The 12,353-nt window shown below is 35.2% G+C and overlaps 1 protein-coding gene across 4 annotated transcripts in view; it reads right to left on the reverse strand.

Moving 5' to 3' along the window:
* The window catches only part of EXOC5 (exocyst complex component 5), a 144,787-nt gene that overhangs the window by 8,981 nt on the left and 123,453 nt on the right, over positions 1–12,353 (reverse strand). For 3 of the 4 annotated variants that reach the window (XR_009601247.1, XM_060418093.1, XM_004010676.5), the window contains 4 exons: positions 9,843–9,951; positions 4,731–4,851; positions 2,151–2,237; positions 207–315 (listed from right to left, as the gene is read on the reverse strand). Coding sequence is in view for 3 of the 4 variants with exons in the window: in XM_060418093.1 (XP_060274076.1) it covers positions 207–315; positions 2,151–2,237; positions 4,731–4,851; positions 9,843–9,951 (426 nt within the window). In the remaining variant the exon portion in view is untranslated. Of the gene's footprint in view, positions 1–206; positions 316–453; positions 1,467–2,150; positions 2,238–4,730; positions 4,852–9,842; positions 9,952–12,353 lie in introns of those variants that run through there. The other variant, XM_060418094.1, reaches the window with a different exon arrangement.

The raw sequence follows: 12,353 nt of genomic DNA on the forward strand, positions 1-12,353 counted from the left end.
AAATACATATAATTTCTCATTAATCTCTAAGAATTAAAAAAAAACACTTGGAGCATAATAAGATACATCAATGAAATGTTAATAAGAATATGAATAAAGCAGATATAAAAAAACACTTGGAGCATAATAAGATACATCAATGAAATGTTAATAAGAATATGAATAAAGCAGATATTCTTACTAGCATATTAAATCATTTTACTCACATTAGTATACTGAATCAAAACATTGTTTTCATCTTCTGGCTTAAAATCTGTTTTCTTTTGTTCTGCAGCCAAGATATGCTTCATTTGTCCAATCATACAATTTAATGTCCTACAGAATTGAGAATACCATGTATTTGATCCATTTAATTTACTTTAATTTATATTATTTATACTAAATTAAATTTAAATTATTTAATTTCATGTCACCATAAAACTACTTTACTATTGGTATACTTCAGATTATAAAACAAGTAAATTCTAGCTCTTGATAGCAAAGAGATCTTAATTTTATTAGCTTCCTGCTCAAAACACAGGGCAAAGATTCATTTGTCCATTACTTTATTTAAGGAAATCTTAAAGATCTTAGAAGACTGTCACTAATTCATTTCTTTCACAAGTATATTTGGAGAATGCTTAGGAAGGGAGTAAGAAAGAAGAACTTATAAGGAATGGCCAAAGTTTGGAAGAACAGGTGAGAAGAACCCGAGTTTCAGTCTAAGGATAAGCAGGAGGCTGAATAAGTGGTACTGAAGGCCCAGTTGAGAAATGAAGTATGAGTCTGTAATGGCACAAACAATGTCTGAGTTTTGCGACATTCTCCAACAGCAATGAACCATCCAGTTATCAGAATAACAGAATCTGCATTAATCCAGAGTTTAGGATCTGTAAGATAGTTATGATCAAAGGAAATAAATTTTAGGGTAATTACGAGGGAGTAATTAAAGATATGGAACAAGCAATCTAAGCGTTAACAGTGAATAAAACAAAGCTGGGAAAGGACAGATTGGCAAGAAACAAAGCTGGAAAGGATAGACTGGCAAAAGATAAAGATATTTAGAGCTAGAGTTCCTATAAGTAACTTATATTCGTATATGTCTTCTTGAATGGAAGAGAAAAAAGAATTACAGGAAGTAAAAATATGCCTAAACCTGGTAGCATGGGCTTTAGAATTTGAGTTCCAGTTCTACCAGCATTAACTGTATGATCTCTAGCAAACTACTTCATTTCTTTAAGCCTTCACTTCCTCATCTGTAAAATGGAAATGGTATTCCTTACTTAAATGAAATTATACAGGTAAAGATCCTTGTACTGTGCCAGTGAAAGTAATAATCACCCAGTTGTGTCCAACTCTTTGTAAACCATGGACTGCAGCTCTCCAGGCTCTTCTGTCCATGGGATTTCTCAGGCAGCAATATTGGAGTGGTTTGCCATTTCCTTCTCCAGGGGATCTTCCTAACCCAGGGACCAAACCTGGGTTTCCTGCATTGCAGGCGAATGAAATTTTACAGGTAAAGATCCTTGTATTGTGCAACACATATAGCAAATGCCTGATAAATGCCTGATAAACAGATGATTATCATCAGTAACATATGTCCACTATCATTTCAAAATACAGAATCCACTGCTCCATATTATGAACAGGTAATTAACTAAAATAAACATCAAAAAAATTTTTCGAATGTAGGGTTTTCACTCAATGGAAGTTACTTTTAAAAATTGGTATGTTAATTTAATGCATTTCAGATATAAGCCTGAAATCTTCCGGGTTACATACCATTTTTAAGGAGTCTGGAGAGAGGAAGAGGAAGAGGGAAAGGGAAGGGAGGGAGGCAGGGAGAGAGGAGGAGAGAGAGGGAGGATGGGGACAGAGAGAGGCAGTGTCTACAGCAGCATTTGCCAAAAGAAAAAAAAAAAAAAAGATTTTCAAATAGAATTGGTCTAAAGTTAATCTAAACCTGCTGACTTCCATAAATAATAATTCTGGAATCCAATAAAATAACATTATTAGGATGAAATAAATATGTACAAATAAAATCAAACATTATAGCAGGACAGTGGAATTCAAATAGACTTTTTTCTAGTTTGAAAATAATTTTCATGTTGTTATAATGGTGCTTTTACAAATTAAAAAATTCAAGAGAATTAGTAAAACTAAAAACTTGCCTATCAATGCCGGTATCCAATTTCATCTCCATCTGTTCAATTATTTCTTTTTTTTTCTGAAGGCATTCAGATAATTTAGGAGAGGAGCTATTGAATGTTTAAAGGGGGAATAAAAATCATATTAGTACCCTTAGAATTCTAAAAGTTTTCACAATTCCTGCTTATTGCTACATACCTAGACACACATACACACACATAATTTTAACTTGCTTCCAAATCCAAGAAGGATATAAACAGTGATTATTTAGTATTCACTATGCTCAATTCATCATAATAGTCATGATAGGAAAAATTTATCATTTAAAACAAGAGGATTTAGATTTTTTATTTTCATCTCTGAGGAGCTATCCCTTTAGAATATAAACATGATTTTGGAATTATTTGGTTTCCTTTTTAATTAAATTTCTGGTGTTAACAGTAAGAAAAATAACAGCTTCTTGAAACTATAGTAAATTATATTACTTAAAATTTGTAGACCAACACTCAATCCAGTTGTATTTAGCTTTCTTATATTAAAAAACAAACACCAACATCTTGGTAGTCATATTCACCTTCTGAATTTTACCTAAATGTCAAATAACACCCAAAATACTAAGGAATATGCAATCTTAATAGTTATATGTGAATTCTTCGCTACGTGGTATTCAGTTCAGTTCAGTTCAGTCGCTCAGTCGTGTCCGACTCTTTGTGACCCCATGAATCGCAGCACGTCAGGTCTCCCTGTCCATCACCAACTCTCGGAGTTCACTCAAACTCATGTCCATCCATCAAGTTGGTGATGTCATCCAGCCATTTCATCCTCTGTCGTCCCCTTTTCCCCCTGCCCCCAATCCCTCCCAGCATCAGAGTCTTTTCCAATGAGTCAACTCTCCGCATGAGGTGGCCAAAGTACTCAATCCAGTACTTTGTTTCAGCTTCAGCATCAGTCCTTCCAATGAACACCCAGGACTGATCTCCTCCAGAATGGACTGACTGGATCTCCTTGCAGTCCAAGGGACTCTCAAGAGTCTTCTCCAACACCACAGTTCAAACGCATCAATTCTTCGGCGCTCAGCCTTCTTCACAGTCCAACTCTCACATCCATACATGACCACTGGAAAACCATAGCCTTGATTAGACGGACCTCTGTTGGCAAAGTAAAGTCTCTGCTTTTGAATATACTATCTAGGTTGCTTATAACTTTCCTTCCGAGGAGTAAGCGTCTTTTAATTTCATGGCTGCAATCACCATCTGCAGTGATTCTGGAGCCCCCAAAAATAAAGTCTGACACTGTTTCCACTGTTTCCCCATCTATTTGCCATGAAGTGATGGGACCAGATGCCATGATCTTCGTTTTCTGAATGTTGAGCTTTAAGCCAACATTTTCACTCTCCTCTTTCACTTTCATCAAGAGGCTCTTTAGCTCCTCTTCACTTTCTGCCATAAGGGTAGTGTCATCTGCATATCTGAGGTTATTGATATTTCTCCCGGCAATCTTGATTCCAGCTTGTGCTTCTTCCAGCCCAGTGTTTCTCATGATGTACTCTGCATAGAAGTTAAATAAGCAGGGTGACAATATACAGCCTTGATGTATTCCTTTTCCTATTTGGAACCAGTCTGTTGTTCCATGTCCAGTTCTAACTGTTGCTTCCTGACCTGCATATAGGTTTCTCAAGAGGCAGGTCAGGTGGTCTGGTATTCCTATCTCTTTCAGAATTTTCCACAGTTTATTATGATCCACACAGTCAAAGGCTTTGGCATAGTCAATAAAGCAGAAATAGATGTTTTTCTGGAACTCTCTTGCTTTTTCGATGATCTAGTGGATGTTGGCATTAGAGCTCATTAAAAAGTAAATTTCCTTTCAAAATGTGATTCAGAGATCACAAATAATCTGTATCTTTGAGATCATTCCTAGATTAATAACTTCTTGGTATTATCAATGTTTATAAAAAGTGTCTAGAATTTTCTTTTATATGAATATTTTTCCTCTTTAATGACAGTACTACACATACAATTTTGTAAAACATGCTCACATATACACTATTTTACATAATTCTCATATGCTTCAAAAGTTCACAAAAATCTTATTTAATATCTCATCAAAACTTGTCCTACTGATGGCATGAAATTGTTACTGTACATCTTTTCATTATAACAAGTGGGAACAAGCTAGAAGTCACCTTTCATACAGATTTAGGTTTATGACACAGTATTTTCAAATAAAACAAAATTAATACCACAGAAGGAAGAGAATATAGAAGGCAAGGAAGAAGAGTTTATGTTACTTTTTAAAAATTTTCTTCAAACTTCACATCTTTGAGCTAGATATTACTATTTCCGTACAAATTACCACATTTCATTATTTGCAAATGGTAAATGTTAAATACTTGATGTCAAATTTCTGCTGTGAGAGAGGAAGGGGAAGGAAGAAGCAGGTTACAAATGCTTACATACACCCTGAGAGCAACCGGGTTGCTTATTTCACACCCTCCTGCCCTGTTTGATGTTTCAGTGAACAGCTATTACCTTTAAAATTTAACATAAAGTAGAATATTATAATATTCTTTGAAATACCAATGAAAATCAGACAATTTGACTAACCTTATTAGTGGCATAAGGTGATCATTAAACTGCTTGTCAAAAAGATGAAAAATAGTATTGGCCTGGTGCACAACATCCAAAAAATAGAGATTTGCATTCTTAGAATCTGAAGAAGGAATTCCTAAAGTTGGAAGGCATGTATATGTTAGAATCATATTAAAGAAATTCATCTAGGCAACAGAAAAAAAGAATGTGGTTATATAACATGCATAAAAAAGAACTGTTGCTTCAGTAAGTCAGCAATACTTTTTGTGGACAAAAAGAGTAAAATTAAGCTCATTAATAACAAAGTTTTAATGCCAAATTTTCACCATATACTCAAGTCTTCATTGTTTGCTGAGATAAATCAAAATCTAAACTTGTAAGTGAATCATCTCGGACTATATCTTCTCCTTCCCCATCTTCTTGTGCCTAAAGATTCACATGAACCATGAACATACTTCTATTAATACCATTTTTCTTATAACCAGGCCTCATTACCTCTGCTAACAGTTAAAATAATTTTCTTATTAGTTCAAATTTCCTTATCTTTTATGCTATATCTTGTTGCCAGAGTAAGGTACTTGACATATTTCACTATGTTTTCTATCTACCATTTCCTCAAAAATATTCAGACTCCTCACTGTCACCAAAATAAATTCCTGATTTTCAGCATTGTATTCAAGCCACTTCACATTCTGACAGCAAAGCAAACAGCTGACCTCTTCAGATTTCAGTTTCCTCTTTTGCAAAAGAGTAATAGTTAAATTTCAAGGTGCCTACTAACCATAGACATTTATGTTCCTAGCTAAAATTAAAAGGTATAAAGGGCCAGGAGAAATATTCAGAGAAAATGAGAATTAAAAGTTTAATACCTAGAGTCCTTTATAGAAGGATGATTTTTTCCCCAAAGTTTTAAAACAAGTTTTTATTTTCCCACAAATGACAAAATCACAACTGGCAACAAAACTAAAGCCTCCAACACAAACTCACAAGAGAAAAAGGTAGTCAACACACCCAATGAAAGACATGAAAGGCAACAGTTATGTATGTCTTTATATTACTAAATTATTACAGTTCTTATAGAAAATTCAGTGAGTGTAGAAAAATGGGTATAAGCATATATGCCAGTAGAAGTATAGATTAGTGGGGGAAAAAATCCTTAGGAAAACAGTTTGTTTATATATACAGAAATTTTAAAAATTTGCAACACACTTTGATCTGGTAATTTCAGTTCCAGAATTTTATCCAGAGAAAATAATTCAAAAGAAAGAAAACACAGTAAGTTCTACAGAGTTCACTACAGCCACATAGAAAATGCATAGGAATAGAAGGCATATTCTCATCCTACCAGAAAATTTCCTAAGCCCTTCCAAATTATGAATACTGCTATTAAAATGAAGATGCTAGGTTTCCATACTAAAGGACAAATCCTTCATACCATATGGAATCAAATTTGTTACTTTTTTATTATCTTCATTAATCTTCATATCTTTGAGGTAGATATTATCTCAATATAAATGACCACATTAGGTTATCTGCAAATTGCAAATGTTAAATACTTGATGTCAGTTTCTGCTATAAGGGGGAAGGGGAGGCAAGCAGGCTACAAATGTTTATGCACATCCTGAGAGCAACTAGGTTAAAATAATAATAATAAAAAAAAAGCGGGGCAGGGGGAATATAAACTGCAAGGTTATTGAATTATAGGTAATTTCTCTTCAACCTTAGAAACTTTAAAGAAAGATGTTACACACAAACATTTTTGAGCATGTGCTATGTGCTTTCTAGTAGCTTCAGTTCAATTCAATGCAGTCGCCAGTCATGTCCAACTCTTTGTGACCCCATGGACTACAGCACACCAGGATTCCCTGTCCATCACCAACTCCTGGAGCTTGCTCAAACTCATGTCCATCAAGTTGGTATTGCCATCCAACCATCTCATCCTCTGTCATCCCCTTCTCCTCCTGGCTTCAATCTTTCCCACCATCAAGGACATTTTCGATGAGTCAGTTCTCTGCATCTGGTGGCCAAGTACTGAAGCTTCGGCTACAGCATGGTCCTTCCAATGAATACTCAGAACTGATTTCCTTTAGGATTGACTGGTTGGATCTCCTTGCAGTCCAAGGGACTCTCAAGACTCTTCTCCAACACCACGGTTCAAAAGCATCAATTCTTCAGTGCTCAGCTTTCTTATAGTCCAACTCTCACGTTTATACATGACTACTGAAAAAACCATAGTTTTGACTAGATGGATCTTTGTCGGTAAAGCAATATCTCTGCTTTTTAATATGCTGTCTAGGTTGGTCATAGCTTTTCTTGCAAGGAACAAGTGTCCTTTAATTTCATGGCTACAGTCACCATCTGCAGTGATTTTGGAGCCCAAGAAAATAGTCTGTCACTGTTTCCACTGTTTCCCCATCTATGTGCCATGAAGTGATGGGACTGGATGCCATGATCTTAGCTTTTTGAATGTTGAGTTTTAAGCTAGCTTTTTCACTCTTTCATTCTCATCATGAGGCTCTTTCTCTTCGTTTTCTGCCATAAGGGTGGTGTCATCTGTATATCTGAGGTTATTGATATTTATCTTTGCAAACTTGATTTCAGCTTCTGTTTCATCCAGCCCGTCATTTTACATAATGTACTCTGCATGTAAGTTAAATAAGCAAGGTGACAACATACAGCCTTGACACACTCCTTTCCCAATTTTGAACCAGTCCGTTGTTCCATGTCCAGTTCTAACTGTTGCTTCTTGACCTGCATACAGATTCCTCAGGAGGCAGATAAGGTGGTCTGGTATTCCCATCTCTTCCAGAATTTTCCAGTTTGCTGTGATCCATACAGTAAAAAGGCTTCAATGTAGTCAATGAAGGAGAGGTAGATGTTTTTCTGGAATTCTCTTGCTTTTTCTATGATCCAACAGATGTTGGCAATTTGATTTCTGGTTCCTCTGCCTTTTCTAAATCCAGCTTGTACATCTGGAGGTTCTCAGTTCACGTACTGTTAATGCCTCCCTTGGAGAATTTTGAGCATTTCTTTGCTAGCATGTGCGATTGTGTAGTAGTTTACATTCTTTGGCATTGCCTTTCTTTGGGATTGGGATGAAAACCGACCTTTTCCTGTCCTGTGGCCTGAATTTTCAAAAACTGCTGAGTTTTCCAAATTTGCTGGCATACTGAGTACAGCACTTTAACAGCATCATCTCTTAGAATCTGAACTAGCTCAGCTGGAATTCCATCACCTCCACTAGCTTTCTAGGTGCTAGACTATAATGCAATTAAGACAAATAAGATTCCTAACCACTTGAACTTACATGCTATTCTCTCTGCTTAAAATACTCTTTCTCCAAATATTCAATTTATTCCTTCACTTCATTCAGCTGATTCATGTCTCCTCAGAGGCCTTCTCTGACCATCCTTTCTAAAAAAGCCCTCTTCCCCCTGAATTCCCCATTCTACCTCCCATTACTATTCTCTATTTCTTACTCAATGTTATTTTTATTCACTGTACTTACTAGTCATTTGTCAATCTTTTCCATAAGAATGTAAGTTCATAAGAATAAACACTTAAGTATATGTTCAATGAGTGAGGCAAATACCAATGGATGAAAATTTTATTGTAACAAGTGCTACGAAAAAAGTTAATTCAATGATGAAATAATGAGTAACTAGGCTGGGAGAAGTGGGTCACTTTAGCTAGGTCCATCTGCAAAAGACTCCCTAAAAATGTGGCACCTTAGTTAAGATCAAAAGGCTGAAAAGCCAGACATGAGAAGAGCTGAAGAAAAAGAAATGGGGGTCATGAGGGGGGGGAACACCAAGTGCAAAGAACCTGAGTAAGGAAAAAGAATAAAGGCCAGAGTGGCTGGGGCAGTGAAGGGAAATGCAGATGAGAAGAGGATGAATATATAAGAGGAGGCCAGATCAAAACTATGCTTTTGTAAAGAGTTTGTTGCTGTTTTCCCCCTAAGTGTAATAGGAAACCACTAAAATGTCTTAAACAAAAAAAATTTAAGACCCTTAAATTTATACCATGACTGTTACATGGAGTCAGTTATTTGGAAAGGTAAGAACGTACAGAGAGACCAGTTAGGAGCAGATGGAGATCATGATGTTTAAATCAGGTTGGCATCAATGGAGATGGAGAAAAGTAGGAGAATTTGAGTTATGTTTGACAGTATATAGACAGGATTCACTGACAGACTGGTTTTCAGGTTTGATGAAAAGAATAATTATGGCAACTCCTGGGTTTGGGGCTTCAGCAAATAGTAAATAGCAATGCCTTTTGGGAAAGGAAGAAGTTTAGATGGAAGATAAAGAGTTTCATTTTGGATATATTAAATTTGAGATGTACACAGAACAGATGAGAGAAGTCAAGGAGGCAACTGAACTAATGAGACTAGAATTTAGGGAAGAGGTCATTATTATCTTATTAATATCAGTAAACCCAAAAGGCCAAAAACAAAAGAAAAAATTTCTTATGAATCTATTCCTTTCCAGGCTTATTGATAAGGCTTATTTTCTTTTCCAAACTTTACATTACTCAACTGTCTCAAGCAGAATTGCTGTCATTTCCATTTCTGCCCCCTTGGCATTTAATAACTTCCAGCAAAGGCAATGGCAACCCACTCCAGTACTCTTGCCTGGAAAATCCCAAGGGCGGAAGAGCCTGGTAGGCTGCAGTCCATGGGGTCGCAAAGAGTCAGACACGACTGAGTGACTTCACTTTCCCTTTTCACACACTGGAAAAGGAAATGGCAACCCACTCCAGTGTTCTTGCCTGGAGAATCCCAGGGACAGCGGAGCCTCGTGGGCTGCTGTCTATGGGATCGCACAGTCATACAAGACTGATGCAACTTAGCAGCAGCAGCAGCAGCAGTATTGTATTACAGTCTGCCACACACTGCTGTGACTTATATAGTTTATCCTGCCCTGCTCAATGTAAGCAACATTAGAACTGTGTCTTTGTATAGCTTTTAGCATCTGACAAATCCTTGCACTACAGGAAGTTCAAAAAGCATTTCGCTGCATTGACTGAGATGAATATATATATAAAACAATAGTATGCATACAGTTTAACCAAACAGGATCAAAGGAATTTAAGATGAAGAATAATACAAATAAACATACTTACCAGCAAGTCCTGTTTCCAAGGCATAATCAATATGTTCAATACATAAAAATTCCACAAGAATGGTAAAAATTCTAAAGGCATTCCTTGGTAAATCAGAAGGATCAGAGAGCTTTAAAAAGAAAAACCAAATACATCACTCCTCAGGTTTACCTTTAAAAAACAAGGCAACTTTTTTTTTTTTAAAGCAATCTACTTTGTATAAGACATAGTGATCTGGTGTCAAATGGTAACTTAAATACCTTCCACCCACCCAAAATGCCTTTCTCATATACATATAGTTGCAGTGCTCTGTATTTGTCTACAATTCTCCCGGCTTAAACAAGATTACTATTTTCTGACCTGGACTGCAATCCATGTTAACTGTGACAGGAAAGAAAAGGAGAGAGAACCAATAGAAAAGAAAATCTAAGGTACACATTAAAGCCAAGTATGTTTTAAAGAAATACACACAAACAAAACATACACATAAGTACATATAATAAAGTACACTCAACTGCCATGTAAAATGCCTTTCTTAATGTCATAGTAAAAGAAGTCTGAGTCACCTACTGAATAAAAGCTATTCTAGTAAAACTCAGAGCCAGAAAGGATTCTTCATTTTATTGGAGGGTGGGGACAGGGAAATCAATAACAGACACTATAAAATAGGTCAGGCTCAATCCCACCTTCATCACTTCCCACTGAGTGAACCCTTGAGATGTTATTTAACCCCACCAAATCTCAATTTCTTCATCTGTAAGGTAGCAATAGTATTATTGGTACTTATATCCTACCCTTGAGATGAAAATAAAGTATGAAAATACATGTAAGGTATTTTGAGCTTAGTGTCTGGCACATAAGTTCACAACAATAAATGTTCATTTTGATGTTGATGTTGCTGCTGATTAACTACTTAGTAAAATAATCATTAGTAGTTATGCTGAGAAAATTAAATCCCTTTTAAAATGTTGGAAAATAACCTCTCACCTTCTTGTAACTGCTGCCTACATTATTAATCAATTGATTGTTGCCTATTTGTTGTCTCTATTCATGCTCCCTCTTAGAGTAATGCTTGTTATCTGATATATACAGCTGGGTGTTAAAAAGTGCATAACCCACTTTAAATTCTCTAAATCTCTACAGCTTATAATTATTCGTTTGGTATTACTTGATTCCCTTGCTGGTCTTAACACCACCCCAACCTTTACCCTTCTCTACCACAACTCTCACCTCCCTTCTTTGTTCAATGATGCTTTATAAATGCCATTAGCAAGCCATTTTCCACATCCCTCCTCTCTACATCCATATATTCATGCATAATTGAAAGAAGTAGACTGAAAAAGTTGTAAGGATATACAAGACAAAAATAACTATTAACCAATTGGACCTAAATGACATTCATAGAACATTCAACATTAGGATATACATTTTCTTTCAGTATTCAGAAAACATTTACCAAGATGGATCATATTCTAGGCTAAAAAACAAGTCTCAATAAATTTAAAATGGATTCACATCACACAAAATATGTTCTCTAACCACAACAGAATCAAACTGAAACCATTAACAGAAAGATATCCAAAAAATCCTCTAATATCTGGAAATGATATAACACACTTCTAAGCTACTCTTCAGCCAACAGAAATCAAAAGGGAAATTTAAAAGTATTTTGAACTGAATTTTAAACACAACAAATAAAAATTTATTGTATGAAGCTAAAGCAGTATCTTAAAGAGAAAGTTATGATTAAATCCTTGTATCAGAAAATAAGAAGGGTCTCTAATCACTGATCTCACCTTCCACCTTAAAAACTAGATAAAGAAGATCAAATGAAGCCCAGGTAAGCAGAAGGAAAAGAAATAATAAAGAGTGGATATCCATGAAATACAAAACAGGAAAATCAATGATACCAAAGCTGATTCTCCAGGGAAACCAATAAACTGATAAACCTATATCACACACACAAGACACAAATCATCAAAAATGAATAGGTGACATCACTATAGATTCAACAGGTTTTAAAAAGATAATAAGCTACTATATATGTAATAAACAAGAAAGTCATAGTGTAAAGTATAGCAAACTATATTCAATACCTTATAATGACCTATAATGAAAAAAGAATATATATAATATATATATTTTATACATAACTGGATCATTTTGCTATACATCAGAAATTAACACAAAACTTTAAACAATTTTTTTCAATTAAAACACACACACACACACACAAATCAACTGAACATTAAAAGAAGGATATGGCAATAATATGAACAACTTAATCCCCCGAGATTCAACAATCTGTGTGAAATATACAAATCTTAAAGGACACAAACTACTAAAGCTCACTTTAAAAGAAATAGGTAACTAAAATAGTTCCATATCTACTAAGAAGTTGAATTTGTAGCTAAAAATACTCACAAATTTAAAAACTACAGGCACAAAAGACTTCACTAAGTTCTACCAAATATTTAAGGAAGATATAACACTAATTTTACACAAACTCTTCTAGAAAATTAAAGTGGAAAG

Source organism: Ovis aries, chromosome 7 (genome assembly GCF_016772045.2).
Source record: "Ovis aries strain OAR_USU_Benz2616 breed Rambouillet chromosome 7, ARS-UI_Ramb_v3.0, whole genome shotgun sequence".
In the NCBI taxonomy this organism is placed as follows: domain Eukaryota; kingdom Metazoa; phylum Chordata; class Mammalia; order Artiodactyla; family Bovidae; genus Ovis; species Ovis aries.